General features: G+C 36.1%; 1 protein-coding gene across 1 annotated transcript in view; it reads left to right on the top strand.

The window, feature by feature from the left end:
* Nucleotides 1-16,445, top strand: part of SHOC1 (shortage in chiasmata 1) — a 54,783-nt gene that overhangs the window by 20,395 nt on the left and 17,943 nt on the right. The window contains exons 9-15 of the mRNA XM_085307888.1: nt 3,385-3,508; nt 4,382-4,476; nt 6,490-6,732; nt 7,902-8,357; nt 11,620-11,745; nt 13,765-13,941; nt 16,152-16,259. Coding sequence (XP_085164014.1) covers nt 3,385-3,508; nt 4,382-4,476; nt 6,490-6,732; nt 7,902-8,357; nt 11,620-11,745; nt 13,765-13,941; nt 16,152-16,259 — 1,329 coding nt within the window. The remainder of the gene's footprint in view (nt 1-3,384; nt 3,509-4,381; nt 4,477-6,489; nt 6,733-7,901; nt 8,358-11,619; nt 11,746-13,764; nt 13,942-16,151; nt 16,260-16,445) is intronic.

Raw genomic sequence — 16,445 nt, 5'->3', positions numbered from 1 at the left:
AAGTTCTTCACGTAACTGTTCTCTTACCTGTTCTTGGGTCACATGTAGTTGTGCCACATGTACTTAAGATCTGAACGTTTGCATTGTGAAATCTACTATTTTGTACTGGTACCRTAAAGAAGTAGAAGTTCCATGCGCCTTTCAAGAGTTTTAAAAGTGAAGCACAACTTTTCGCTTGCTTTTTGTTGATTTAGCTGCAAGTTCTATCCATATCTTTTGCACTTGAATAGCTTTGCAAGCTTTTTTTCTTCCCCCCTCCCTTTTTTTTAAAAAAAAAAAAAAAAAAAAAAAAAACTAACACCTTCCCTACCCAGAAAGGGGAGAGGAAAGTTAAGGCAAATTGATGCAAATTGAAAGAGCAAGTGAAAGAGTACAGTTTAAAGCTTTTAAGGTCCTATGTAAGCACTTTGAAAAGGAGTAATAGAGGAAAATTTAGGGAGAAGTGCTTAAGATTTCTTTACTACATCCGTACCTTCTAGAAGTGGAAAACTCCCAAGCAGACGTTTTGGTTTATGAATGGTCCAGTATAGCTGTGTGATCAAGAAGTAAAATCAGGTAGTCACAGAGCTGTTTTCCACAGAATTAAACTGTTGTTGAATTTTGTTTTGCGTGAGTTGAACACTGCCTTCTCATATGTTTAGTGTTAAGAAATTCTGTGTATACACCCCTAGTAGCTTGAAAAAACATTGGTCAAGCGTGATGGTAGCTTATAATACAAACTAATGCCAGATAGTTTCAGTGTCTGTCTGTTCAAACTAACTGTACAACTCCAATTGAAATTTTCTGAGATTCTGGATATAGTCTCTCAAAATAATGGTTATTCTTCCCAGCCCTGTTTTCACAGCCTAAATATTAGCTGACTAAAAAAGGCAGAAAAATGATGTTCTGCTGATATTTTTCAGTTTTAATTCCAAGCAGAAAAACTCGTACAAAGACCCACTGATCTCAGGAAAAGCATGTCAGTATATTGGCCTGTGCACAGTAGCAGTGTTACAGTTTTAGCCTCCAGTGCATATTCACTTGATGATCTTTCATCCAGCGGTTACTAGAATCCTGGAGATTTTCTGATTTTCCTCCAGACTAAGACCCCTCCTTACCTCAGTTTGCATGTAGTTTTAACTAGACTGGCTTTCCTCTTCAGGCTAATAGTGTAATACTTCTGATATTGTAGTGAAAATGGGCTTTTCATAGGTGCAGTCGTATCAGCTCGTATTGTCAGATACAAAAGTTCCAGGACACCGTACGCTGTCCTACAGAGACAAAGTTATACTTAGGCTCCATCTGGAGGTTATTGCCTAGTATGACTAACTTCAGTCTGAACCCAGTGAGCTACCTGCCTGCTTTTTACTTCTAAAATTTATTATAAACAAGAGGAGCTTAAGTATAGTGGTACAGCTGGGCAGTTTGAGACCCTCCTGCTGTATCTAGTAGAAAAAAGTTGTTTGTGAACTCATCTAGGATACTCTTTGTTCTTCAGGAGTAGGTTAGTAGTCAAACTGTCACATTTCAAATTCTTTTCAAAAGAATCTACATTAATTTGTGTTACCAGTTTGCTGGCTTAGCTGTACCATTGAATCAGGCAAGACTCTCTGCAGAGCATRGACAGCTTCTATGTCTTCTTTCTTCAAAGGTTCTCAGGTCTTTAGGACAGAGACATGCAAACCTGTATGTGCAATGCTAAGATACTGTTTTTTAGTGGAATTACCTGTATCAGGTGTCAAATTTTAGCAGAGATACCTAGCAGTCTTTTCCTTAATTTAATTTTGCTATTCGTGAGATACCAAGAGTGAAATATATGGCCAAGTACTCAGAGAAGAACCAATCAAAAAATAATGGCATTGTTGATACACATTTAATGTTTTGCCCTCCTATCCTGCTAGCTATGTGGATTGTTAATTGATAAATATGTTGAGGGACAGGAGAAGTCACTCAGTTGTGTTCATGTTTTTAGAAGGAAAATGGGGTATAGGCTCCCTGATTGTAGGCAGATTTCTGGCCAAAATGTTCCAATCTCAAAGGCAAAATAACTAAAGAGAAGAAAATAAACATTATTTTTCAGATAGAAATAATGGGTCTTTTTAAAAATTTCAGAAATTTTTGCTCTCCTAAGAGTAATTCCTTGTCCTTTTGGGGAAAAAATTTTCATTTCATTTCTTGCCAGAAGAAACAGTCTGTGAAGGTGAAGTTCAACCACTGATAAGTCTTTCTCATTTCTAAGTAAACAGGGGAGAAATTATATTGGTTGGAAGATAGTTTCTTTCTTGTATAAACACTTTTTCTTATTTTTTCCAGTGTATACTGTACATACAATAGCTTCTTACCACTGCCCTGTATCCTTCCTCCCCAGTCTTCTAACTTTTTAGCTAGATGAGTAGCAGCTGGGCAGATGGCTGATTCAGAGCCAGCTGTGTTCATGTTGGCCATAAAATGTGCATGTGGTGATTGCAGCTGCTTTCTGCCTGATGGAATGGATATGGAATTTGTTATAATTTATTTTTTCTTTAGGGATGCATTGATTTAACTGATTTTTCTGGCTGTTGGTTTTCACAGAACGTATAAGAACTTGGATTTTTTTCTGATCTCAACTTTCTGGTCCAATTTGACTAGAAAAAATGTTAGAAAAATGTCAGAGAAATGAATACAAGGGCAATCACGTAAACCACCAGCTTTTAAGAAACAAAATCAAGAAAGATACAAATTACGTATTAAATTTTAATAAAAAGAAATAATAAAATGTCTACCTTTAATATATTTAGCAAGAAAGGCATTTGCAAAGTGACYTGCATGGGATTTTTTAACATCCCAGACTTACATGTGTACTGTTTAAAAATAAGATATTAGAATTAATTTCATCCCTGAAATTCCAATGAATATTAATTCTATTCAACAGAGTAATTATATGCTTAAAATCTTGAGGTTTCTATTTATGGATTTCCTGGGTCCATTCATGTGTTTATAAAGTTACAGGACACTGCAAAACTTCTTGAGATATCTCTGTCATCTAAGTAGTTTCATTTATGTGGGGACTACCTATGAAGGCCACTACTGATCAACACTTAATATCAAAACCTTATCCATAATATTTGGTGATTTAATCATAACAATTACCTTATATGGGAAGGATATGTAAGCAGAAGCATATTACAGAGTGAGTGAAGGACTGTGACCCGTACATTATCTTCTCCATAACTATCTGGAAATTAAATATGAAGAATGTCACTGATTTTTACTGCTTAAATAATAAATCATTCTATGAATATATCCTATGTGTTAATGCAAAGCTTCACTAATGTAATAAAATYCGTAAATATATAAATTTTATCACAGGTAGCTTTATGAATAGTAACAGTTTTTTGGTTTGAGTTAATTTTATGCACTTTCTAACTAAATATGCTGCATATCTGAAAGAGGAAATGGAAGTACTTTTAAGTCCTCCTTGCAGACAACAAAGATCTCAGTTGAATTTTCTGGGTACAGGACTCCAAGAGGAACCTCTTTCTGATAACAGGTAATGAAATCTTTATAGGAATAAATGCTATCATAAAATACTCTTAAATTAGTGCAAAAATAATCTTATTCTATTAAATAGTGGTTATATTCTTTTAGACAGTTGTGTTTACTTTGTACTTTGCCTTAAAGAAAGCAAAACATTTTAAAGAGAGATTGCACCCTCTGTATTTTGCTCACAGAGGGCACAATCTCTATCTGTGACCTTCTTCCAGGGAACTTGAAAAAGAAACCCAGTGTCCTGTTGTAGAACTCTCTTTCTCCAGAGAGGCTTAAGAGCCTAAAAATCCAGTTTCACTTTTGGAGTATGCAACAATAAGTATTTGTGGAGCAGCATCACCTACAATATTTCCAGAAGGGATACAGTGCAAATGGGTTGTACAAGTTCTGGAGAAATGCAAATGACAGTGGAAGTTACACCTTTTCTCGTTGGCATAGAAGCAGAATTGCTTTACCCTTTCTTTCTCATCTTGTTTGTGAGACTAGCTTTTGTTCTATTGCCATAAGCAGGAAGGATTTAAATGTCTTTTGGGGGAGGGGACCACAGTCTAGAGAGAATTATTTTTCAGTACTATTTTAATTTATGAGATACATGCACAACCTTTGTGATTCCTTTTACCGCTTTCTGCTCACAGTGGTCGTAGATGAAGTGACCCTGTAGATGCACGAGAAAACTTTTCATGAATGGATGAATGAATGAGTGAATGAATAAATGAGAAGTTTGAGGAGAATGAATAAATGAGAATTTTGAGGAGAAAACAGAGACTTTACAAAGTAATTTTGTATAAATCAATTGATTTTGAAATTCAATGGATAATGCTCTTAAACTTCATTCAACAAGTATTATTCATTCAACAAGTCTTGTTCTTCTTAGTATTTTTATGGCAGAGCCCTCTAGAGAATACTTGGAAAGTTTGATATGGCAATCAGAGAAGTACCAGGATGATGTGAAATCTCTTTTGCTTAAAGGTAAGGCATAGGTGTTCTAACTGATGTTGAAGATTTCCACATACATGGAGGCAATATAGTGAAAAGGATAATGATGTTACTGAGCATATCTTCTCCTCAAATMTTGAAGTTTATCTAACCAGAATAACCCACCAAAACTTGGATTATATGATTTTTTTTTTTTTTTAGTGTAGATAAAAAATTATGTATATGGCAACAAGGAAGTTAGTTGGTCATGTATCTTTCCGTGGAGATAATTTGAATGATGTAAGGGATTTATTTCTTTATGAAAATGTCCAGTTCACTACTACTAACATTTTTTTTAATGAGTATGTAAATGAAATTTAGTAATCAGACCTATTGAACTTAACTCTTTTCTGTTAGCTATTTATCCTTAGATATTTTTTTCAAATAGCTTCTATAGAAAGTAACTTGTTATAACATATAACAAGTTATATGTTAACAACACCAAAGTTGTCCCATCCCACCTGGGTCCCATCCTGTTCAACTTCTTCATCAGTGACCTGGATGAGGGGACAGAGTGCCTCCTCAGCAAGTTTGCTGATGATCCCAAGCTGGGAGGAGTGGCTGACACACCTGAGGGCTGTGCTGTCATACAGAGAGACCTGGACAGGCTGGAGAGTTGGGTGGAGAGGAACCTCCTGAGGTTCAACAAGGGCAAGTGCAGAGTCCTGCACCTAGGGAAGAATAACCCTAGACACCAGTACAAGCTGGGGGCTGACCTTGTGGAGAGCAGCTCTGCAGGGAAGGACCTGGGAGTGCTGGTGGATGACAAGTTGACCATGAGCCAGCAATGTGCCCTTATGGCCAGGAAGGCCAATGGTCTCCTGGGGTGCATTAGGAAGAGTGTTGCCAGCAGGTGGAGGGAGGTGATCCTGCCCCTCACCTCAGCCCTGGGGAGGCCTCATCTCGAGTCCTGTGTCCAGTTGTGGGCTCCCCAGGACAAGAGAGACATGGAGCTACTGGAGAGAGTCCAGCGCAGGGCTACAAAGCTGATCAGAGGGCTGGAGCACCTGCCCTCTGAGGAACGGCTGTGAGAGCTGTGTTCAGCCTGGGGAAGAGAAGCCTGAGGGGGGATCTGATCAATGTGTACAAGTACCTGAAGGGAGGGTGTCAAGGGGACAAGGACAAACTCTTTTCAGTTGTCCCATGTGACAGGACAAGAGGCAATGGGCAGAAATTGAAGCACAGGAAGTTCTGSCTGACCGTGAGGGGGAATTTCTTCCCTGTGAGAGTGACGGAGCACTGGCACAGGTTGCCCAGAGAGGCTGTGGAGTCTCCTTCTCTGGAGATCTTCAAGGCCCGCCTGACTGCAACCCTGTCTAACATGCTCTAGGTGACCCTGCTTGAGCAGGGGTTTGTACTAGATGATCTCCAGAGATCCCTTCCAACCTTACTGATTCTATGATTTAATGATTCTATGAAAGTACCTGTTAAGAAGGAAACTGTGTAAAAACAAAATAAGCTGTACATGGTTTCTAACGGCATCAGAACACTCATCGCTTGCTTTCATTTCATGTTATTTCGCTTTGTTTTACAAGTCTCAGGATTGAGTAAATGACATGTTACATTGTCCAATTCATTTGTATATTTTTTATAGTTGAAAATGTATTAATATATTATAGTGTGTAGAATGCATAGTAGTCTCATTACTATTTCATTTCATTTTTTTTCCTGGTAAGGATTATGTTAAGTCCTTGTAATTTTGACAGGTAAACCAATCTGTAACCTGAGAAATGCAGCTATGTATTAATAGAGCTGAAAAATTTTAACACACACACACATGCACACACACATATACACACACTCAATTAAAAAAAAAAGCACACTTGCTCTAATAATGCTAGCTGCTTTGCGCTTAGGTCCATTAATGGACACTGAGTTGCTAATGAAATTATAGCCAAGGTATATATCTAGAATGTCACAAGTACCTTGGGGCTTTCTTTTTCAAAATGGCATTCTGTTTTTGTGTTTCTCAAATACTAATGTTATTTATTGATTTCTCTTTTTTAGAGCGTCAGACTAGTAAACTTACTTGTCAGCATCATTCGCTTGCAGAACTGAAAGAACTACTGTCTGTTGACATAGAAACACCAATGTTTAGCTCACTGGAAGTGGACTGGTGGTTTCATTTAGGATTAAGTCCAGTCTCCTTAGAGACTTTGGAGCAATTAAGTCTGAATTCGAGTAGTACAAACAGTTGTTCTCCTGCGGAAGTAGAAACATTCTCACTGTTTACAGCATATCAGCTACACTGTAAGTATGGCGGGGGGTAGGGAGTCCAAGAAGTTTTAGTTATTAAAAGGCAAGGATAGGTACTTCAACAGAAAGTTGCACAGTGACAGTCACATACTTCCTAGAAGGTAGGTATGAAGATTCCTTATTCTCAAGAGTAAAATGTATTGTAACAATATAAAGCTAGAGCAAATTTAAAGGACAAAAACCTGTGTTTTAATTACATATGGAGTTACGCTTTTTAATACAATGACCACACATTTCCAAAAAAGTTTCCRCCAGCGTATATATTAACAAAATAGTCTCATACAGAAAGATCCTAGGTGAACAGTAACTATGTATTCAAATTTTTCATATTGTTCTTGTTGACTGATCACACTATATCACTGAATATTTTGATAAAGCAGACATTCATGTTGTCTTATATGCTCGAAGGCTAGTGGCGAGAATGTGCTACAATGAAGATTATAGATATTATTCAATTTTTTTTATTATGGTTTAAAAGATTTTAACCACTTCAGAATTTCTAACGGGCCGCAATACATACTTACTCTCAAGCTTCAACAGGAAATACTAAAAGATTTTTCAAATTTTATTAGAATAACTTCAGCCTGGCTGCAATGCACAGATCATTTCTATAGAACACCGAGGACTGACAGATTGCAATTTCAGAAATGTAGCACTACTGTGCTACTCTCATGGAAGAACATTGCCACTTAACTGCTACATACTGGAAAGTATTTAGATACATGTATACATAGATAACATGGATATATAGCAGCAACACAAAAGGTTACAGTTCTAGTRGAGAACACCTTTAGAAGGCAGTGATTGCATGCCTTATTTCTTCTTTTTTTCCTGTAAGAATGTTTCTGTTAAGCATTTAACCATTAATTAATTAATTAATTAACCAAACTCCTTTCTTCCCCATTCTTAGGAAGATAAAACCAATATATACAAAGAGATGGTGAAAATTTTTCAAACCAGTACTGTGGCCTTCTGTTTTCTCAGCATTGTAGATTTTGACTTGTGAACAATCAGTGTAAATGTTCTAAAAGTAGGTTTGAACAATCTGAGAAGGCAGAAAGAAGAAATGAAACAAAACTTTCTCTATAATCAATCCAAAATAGTATACTCCAACCAGGAAAGAAAACCATGTTGCAATGCAGAAATCAAATTTTGTCTTTTAGGGTGGCTTGAAGAGCAGAATTCCATGGCAAACTGGGAATTGCTTTCTGCTGGAAAACATCAGTTGGACAAAATAACCAAACTTCGCATGTCAGCTGAGACTAACAGGCAGCACTTTTCCCAGCATGTGAGTGCTGCATCTTCTGTCAAAATGCACAGCTCAAGTACATCTGTAGAAGAGCTTACTGGAGACAGTATACAAATGACTAAGGTAGAAGGACCTATTTATTTCTTAAACCAAGAAAAGAAAATGCCCCGATCTCCTGAATCAGTTGGCTGTAAAGATGCATCTTTCAAACAAGATAATTCACCTAGGAGCCAGAAACCATCAGCAGTTGCCCTAGCTACAACAYGGGATACTGATGATTCTGATCTTCTGAGCAGCTTTATCATGCTGAGATCTAAACATATGTTCACTCAAATGGAGAAGAAAAATGACATAAATAGTCCTGAAAAGGGTATGTGAACCAGTTTATTATGGCATAATTCCAGTTAAGGCAATGATAAAATTTTTATGGTCTTTTGTGTGGCCAGATTTTCATCTAAGGATCATACTTACAGGGTTTTTTTTACTTTAGGTATTTTAGTTAGTTTKCTTGTCTGTTTTAATAACATACGCATATGAGTTTAGTCTTGTTCTGAAAAGCAACTCTAAATGGTACTTTGTTACTCTAGGARATCGGTTCTGTTCACGTGTTCTGAATCAGATCTCCTGACTTTCATGGAAAAAGAGTAGTTATCAATTGCTTTTGACTCTTAGCATTGTATAAGCATCATAGACTAGAGAGCGAGCAAAGATTATATTTCTTCACTAAAAAGAGCTGTTTTAGCCCTTTATCCTGCTGAAAACTCCATCAAAAAATGGGACAGAATGGGTGTTAAAGAAAACAATGTTGTTTGCATGCTTAATGTCATTGATAGCAATGTTTATGAAGTAGGCCCAGGCTTCTCAGGTTGAGCATTGCAGAATGGAAAATAAGAATGGGGAAAAAGAAATAGAAGATTTCTAAGAATATTCTTCTTAGTAGAAAAATACTTACTAACATAAAAAGGTATATTCACAAAATCACAGGATGGCTGAAGTAGGAAGCAACCTCTGGAGGTCATCTAGTCCAACCCCTCTGCCCAAGCAGGGTCACTTAGAGCATGTTACACAGGATCACATCCAGGCAGATTTTGAATGTCTCCAAGCATTCAGACTCAACCTCTCTGAGCAACCTGTTCAGTCATCCTCACAGTAAAGAACTGTCGTGTTTAGACAGAACTTCCTATTGCTGGCAATACTGGGAGGGGTCTGGCCCCATTCTCTTTACACCCGCTCTTCAGATACTTACACACATTGATAAGATCTCCGTAAGTCTTCTCTATTCCAGACTGAACAATGCCAGCACTCTCAGCCTTTTTTTCATATGAGAGATACTCAGGTCCCTTAATCACCTTAGTAGTCTTTTGCTGGACTCACTCCAGTAGCTCCCTCTCTTTTTTATATTGAGGAGCTCAGAATTGGACACAATACTGCAGATGTGGCCTCATCAGGGCTGAGTAGAGGGAAGGAATCACCTCCCTCGATGTGCTGGCAATGCTTTTCCTCCAGCAGTTCAGGATACGATTGGCCTCCTTTGCTTCAAGGACACATTGCTAACTGGTGGTCAGCTTGTTCACCAGGGCTCCCAGGTCCTTCTCCACAAAGGTGCTTTCCAGCAGATCAGCCCCTAACCTGTAGTGGTGCGTGGGGTTATTCCTCCAAGGCGCAAGACCCTGCACTTGCCTTTGTTGAATCTCAGGAGGTTCCTCTGTGCCCAACTCTCCAGCCTGTCCATGTCTCGCTGAATGGCAGCACAGCCCTCAGGTATCTTAGCCACTGCTCCCAGTTTGGGATCATCAGCAAACTTGCTGAGGAGGCACGCTGTCCCTTCTTTCATGTCATAATAGTGAATTTGTACAGAAATATACAAATGTATACACAAGTATAAAAGAAGTATAAATATATTAAGTATATATATATGTATGTATGTAAGTGTATTAAGTATAACAGAAAATACAATGCAAATATAAATATAATAAAATATTTGATGCAATAAAATAACAAAATATTGAGAGACATGTCATTTCTAAATTTACTGTCCATGGTAAAGTTGTATTTAAAAATTTTTGGCATGGCTTGGACCTCATATAGCAGAATTCTTGACAATTACTTTTGTCTGTTTGAGGTATATGCTCCAGCATAAAAAGAATTTGTTACATAAAAATTTTCAGCAGTACTTTGGCTTCAGTATAACTGTGTTCTTTTATAATCTTATTTAACAAATTATTTCTGGGTAAAATTCATCTGCTACTGATGCTCATAGACATGAAAAATCTTCCATGGCTTCAGAAAGTAACTATCCTGCTTTTTAAAGATCAAGATATCTGAACTGAAGACTTATGTTACAATCTAGTGAGCTCTGAGCAGAACTTCATCTCCTAAAAGGAAAACTACAAATGTATTAAAAGGCAAACTGTCCACGTTGCATTTAAAAATAAAAGGCAAATAGGCCTGTGGAGGTTTAAGCTAGTTAAATGTAGTATTAAAAAAAAATAAGTTTACAGGTGGACCCCACTGCATATCAGTGATGTCTGGTATGTAGAGAACACATTCAAATGTATAGCTCTTTGCACAGTGATGTAATCATGTATTTTATTTCATGTATTTTATATTCTTTGAAAGAATTAATAATTCTTATAAAGGGTGGTTCTAAAATTAATTGAAGAAAAGAAATTACAATATTGCTTCTCAGACTGTTTTTTTTTACTTTATTTTTTAAAAGATATCATTCTGCATAATATAGTTCAGAAAATATAAAGGAGAAATGTACTAAAAATAATTTATTGACCCAATTTTGAACCCTGTATAGCTTTTCAAAATCAGGAAGGCTTTTTAACTTAAACTAAAAAAAATGTTGAGATTATGTTTTTCTTCTGTCAGTTTGTTTACTGAGGAAACTGGAGTTCGCAGCTAAAAATAGTAATGTTTCAGAGCTACCTATCCTGCCACTGTCCCTCTCTGAAATAAAGAAGTAGAGCTGCCAAAGGCATCTTTATGGGAAAAAGCTATAGCTGGTGAATACATATTTATAAGGAAGAAGGGAACAAGCTGTTGATATACTAGGGAGTTGCAAAAGAGCTGTAAGAAGTGAGAACAGGTTCTTTTCAATATGCAGTTTCCTTCTTTTATCTTTTCTGCCATTTGCAGCTTCCATGTTCTTTCTGGGTCACTCCTGATATCTAAAATTTTCTACGCGTACTACTGATACATTTTTCTTAGTTTGATTGAGCTCATTATAGATAGTACCAGCTTACTGGCTCTCAGGCATGTTTTCTCTCTGTATTAAGTCATATGAGTTTCACTATAGAGCTATACTGTTGAGCCGTAGTAACAGTTCCTTAGCAGCTCCTTTTCCTGCTCTGTGCCTTTGGCCGAAGAAAGAGGAGGCTAATAACATGAATAACATGAATTCTTGGGAAACATCGTCTACCCTCTGAATCATAGTGTTCTTTTAAGAGTATACAAACATATGACAGTAAAGAAGTAAGTTCATGAAAAGAATTGTAATATGTGCCATTGAAATTACTTCATTTGAAAAGTTATTTGCATAGTCACATGTGAAAGAGTTTTCTTATTAATTGAGTTGTTCTTGTGATACCTGTATATAAATGTTCACCTATATTTTAATGATTTAGTACTGCAGCTTGAAGAAGAGCATTTGCATGCTCAGAAAGAGGACAGTTCTGTTTGCGAGACTGTGACAACAGAAAAAACAGAACAGGAAGATGAAGACAGCATCACAGTCAATATTCAAACATCAGGTATACAGCATATCCAGAATTTTTATATTAGCATTGTAGTAAAATAGAATTTTATATTAAATCATGTCCACTCACACAAAACAAATGTGGAAATCGTTAGGCTTAGTATCTGTTGCTTATGACTGAAAACATTCAAAATAGATGTATATTGGTTTTTATACAGATCATATGCAGACTAAAAAATACTGCCAYTGAGTTATGCCCAAACTGAATCACCTAACATGAAGTCTTTTCATACCGATCTGTTCCTCCACATTATTAATTTGCATTTTTTCTCTGGCTGCCTAAATGAGAAAAAGAGAGATGGCAGGAGAATAACAGTGATTTTAGTAGGGAATCTTTAAAACAGTAACAATCCAATGTGACTTTATTCAGTAGGTAACTGCGCATTACCCAGTGAACTCTTGCCTTTGTACTTTTCACAGTATTATATCAAGAAATATGCACTCAGAGTGGTAAGTTTTGCATTTTGGGGCGGTATAAATGGTGGAGAAGTACCTAGAAGGTGTTYATCCATGGTATTTTACAATTTTACAGGCCTAATGTCAGCACACCCAGTACAAGAAAGTTTTAGGCCTAGTATAGATTGGTTTTGCTGGAAATACATTTGCATTATACATTTGCTTAAGGGGAGTCTCCTTCACAGAGCCAGTAAAAGACAGGAGCACTGTTTTCATCCATTTCCAGTTGTGAAATGGGTTTATAAAATATCATGTAATAGCTGCAAATTTACTTTTTAATGATTGTTTCTATGCTTTGGGGAACAAGGCTCCTTTAATGCAACTGAAAAAAAAAAAAAAAAAAAAAAAAAAAAAAAAAAAAAAAAAAAAAAAGCTTTTCAGCAGTCAAAAAGTAACATTTTGCAAAGATAGTATTTAACAGGCTTGAATGTTATATAACTATCCTTGAAATGAAGGACCCATCACAGCCTTGCACATGAAGTAAAGAAATCTTTCTCAAAAACAAGCTGCAGACAAAACAGAGGTTAGAAACCTTCACACAGGCATTTTTCTTAGCAATAGAACAGTAAAGATATGTGACTAGAAATATGCTTTGAAAAGAAAATGATACATTAATACAGCAATGCTTCCAAAATGCTATAGCATTTCTGATCTGATTCAAGAAGGGATGAAAATCTGGAGGTAATTATATGCACCTTTTCTTAAGAATGCTTAAAAATATGAGCTAATTAATTAAGCATGTTCTTAGGAAATAGTACAATGACTAAGTGAAATCAAACTGGATGACTGTATAGGTCAGTTGTTGGATATATTTTTTTAAAAAAAAGAAGTATATCCTTGAAAATGAAGAATCATAGAGTTCTGATCTTACTGACATGATGAACTTAGCTATAATGGTGAGTACATTAAAAAGTTGATGCTGAGGAGTTTCACCTATTTCCCTGAGGAAAAGAACATCCTTTTCTACTCATTCGGCATTAAAAGGCTTTGTCACTTCGTTGTCTTGGATTCTAATAGCAAAAAACTCAGTTTTGATTTAGAAGGAATAACAAAATACCCACTCAGAAGCTGTTAAGAACTGCTAGCATGAAAGAATGATGAGACAATGAGCTTGGCTGATTTACCCTGGCTAAACAAAGACATTAGAAGTTAAATATCAGTGAAGGAGAAGAGCTTTTGAAGTCTGTTACAGAAACAAATGGGTATCAAATGGACTAAAAATAAGTTTTACTACAAAATAGAACAAGCTTGTAAAACAAAGAGGTAGTAGAGTCTTAGTGGGAGTTTCAAGGGTAGAAAATTACAACTTTTAAAAATGAAGTTTAATCACTTTATGGACTCAATAGAATAATRCAACTGTACATTTTAAGGAATGGCTTAATTCTGTGACAGGCAGCTCCCTGTGAGCATCTGTTTTTCTATTTAAGTAACAGCTTTTACAAAGAAGAAGGTGCCCCTTGCAATTTGCCAGGCCTTTTTTGTCCAGTGATGTATTTTTGTCCAATAATAGTATGAAAATCCAGACTCTGTTGCAATGTTTTCTTTATTGTGTTACCAGAAAGCCAGTGCCAAGCATACTGTCTCTTGGAAGCTGCTGCTGCACCCATTCTGAAAGATTTGACACATCTAGGCATACTTGCAGCTGTAAATTGGAGCTTTATCAATATTAAATTTGACCACACAAGGTTTTTCTTAAAACAGCAGGAGAAAGTGATAAGTGATCACTTTAAAGAAGGTATGTTTGTAGAAAATCTGGATGGATTTATGGAATTACGGGTTTAGCTGGTAACACATGTTTCAAGGTGTTTGATAAATTAATGATAAACTTTCAGCAGTGTGTCATATGGGTATACAATAATTGATTGGCTCTTTTACTTCCAAAATAATTTGTTCCCATAATACTACATTTATTAACATAAATATTACAAAAAGTGTTGAATTTCTAAGAAACGTTTAGATAAATGTTGCTCATACATCAAACAGTGTTTAAATAGTATTTTTTTTCATGCTAGAATTTAAAACAAAAAGCTCTACCTGTGTTTTTGTTACTTCCTCCTGTTTAATAGTTACTTTTTGTCATATCTGCATGATTGCAGAGAAAATAAATGAAAAATGCTAAGCCTGGGTTAGAAAAGAGGAGAATATCATTTATTTAGTTTCTTTCCAACCTTATTTTTCTCCTGTCTGGCCTGTGCAAACCTAACAGAAGAAAAAGAAGAATTTTCTGTCTGGAAGATTTGTAGAAACAGAGAGATGAAGAAGATGCTGACATATCCAGGCCATTTCTAATGAATATTTTTATAAATGTGTAGAAAAGTCCACAAACTTCCATATTTTAAACTACTTGCGTTGTATCCAGTGTAATTCCTCCTCTCTTTGAAGGTTTTTTTTCTTTCTTACTACCTCAATGAACTTAAAAAACAATTATTCACAGCCTGATTATGATGTATTAGAAGACTACTATTCCTCTGTTGGTCTTTTCTTTTACACTGAACATCACCAAGTTCTCCAGTCTTTCTTCATAAAACATGTTTTCTTACTGTCTTGTTGTTTTCATTCCAAATGTTCTGTATTCTGTACTTGATTTTTAAATATTTATGGCAAGTGGTGACAAGAATTGGACACAGTCCTTCAGCTTTAGCACCATCACTGATACAGAGGAGCAATCACTTCCTTTGTTTTGGTACAATATAGCACCAAGGTCTTTGTCTGTTTCTCACTAATTCTTCCAAATTTATACTTAAAAAAGTTTGATTTTTCCTTCCTGAGTGCTTCACATGTCTTTTTGAACTAGAAGCTATATTAATCATAGTACACAAAAGGGTTTATTCAGGGTTAGCTAACATTTCTCTGAGTAATCCTTAATCAGCTCTAGTCATTTATCTTCCCCAATTTTTTTTTAGTATCCTGAAATGTACTTTCTTTTCTTAAGTCCACTTAGTCCACAGCATTCACATCTTTCCTTTCTTAGATAATAGCAGATAATAACAGATACTAACACTAGATAGTAAGATAATAACACTACCTCATGATTGCTCTTGTCCAAAATGCCTTCCTTCTGCGGAGTAGTAATTCCTCTCTGTTTAGTAAGATCCTTGCATGTTTGTTCAGAAAGGGTATAGAATACCCTGTATCCCATAAATTGTTTTATTTACTCAAAGAATGTAAGACATCCTCCAAATATACCTTCTCAAAGTTTATTAAGATTCTCATCAGGAAACACTAATTAGGAGTGGGAAAGGTGATTCCATAAGTAAACACTTGGATCATTGGAGGAAAATAGGAATGGTACATGTGAAAACTAACCAGATCCAAACCACCTCCTATAAAAAGTGTAGATTTACAGTTTATAGTTTAAATTTCAGTGAAAAGGTTCTGTGAAATATGAGGTTGACATTGTTTTAAAATTGCTTATTAGTTAGCAAAGAGTCTCATTTTGGTTTCTTGGGAAGAGTTCTGTAATGTTTGGAAAATTGGTTAGAAGGAGTGATGATGTCAGTGAAAATTTTAGTGATTTGCTTTGTTAGGTGGAGAAATAGTAACATGAACAGCTGGGCTTATAGGGAGGGCCTAAAGGACAGGTGGCTCATCCATTTCCATCCATATTTGAAGTTTCCGTTCCTGAAATCCATGCATCACTGGGGATTCACTGGCAGACCTACTGGAACTGTTATCCACTCCTCCAGCAAACATTGTCCATCTCTACACACCTCTCAAAAACACCCCATGTTTGCTACTTGCTCTGGGTCAAATGACAAGGGAAAGGTTCTGCCATTTCATAGTCACTTGCCATCATTATCACCTCTGTCCTTCCAAGTTTATAGCTGCTTAATTGTGCTTAAATAAATTCTAAAATATCGAGATCTTCTTTTAAGATGCTTACATATGTATAGCATAATTTTTGAAATTTTATATGGACCACACCTGTTTCTTCTATTTATAAAGGTAAAATAGATGAGAAAGAGACCATGCTGTTCAGACATGCTGCTCTAGTACATCTGTTGGTGACCGTTCGAGACCTTCTTTTAACATGTGGCTTGGACACAGCATTAGGTTTGTTTTTTAAAGTGAAAAGTACTACCTAGAATCCAAATGCTTGGTGTGCATTCTGTAGTTATTCCTTCATGTTTGTAAGCTGTGATTATTTGTCATCAGTAAACCCCCAGCATAGCTTCAGTATGTTTTCCAGACCCCTTTGTTTCCCTTTTTCTGTTCCATCTTAGATGTGAATTCACTACA

This window comes from Rhea americana, unplaced genomic scaffold, assembly GCF_003343005.1.
Source record: "Rhea americana isolate MKP2758 unplaced genomic scaffold, rheAme1 scaffold_267, whole genome shotgun sequence".
Taxonomy (NCBI): Eukaryota; Metazoa; Chordata; class Aves; order Rheiformes; family Rheidae; genus Rhea; species Rhea americana.
Note: the sequence above shows the minus strand (reverse complement) of the source record. Positions and strands in the feature narration are given on the sequence as shown.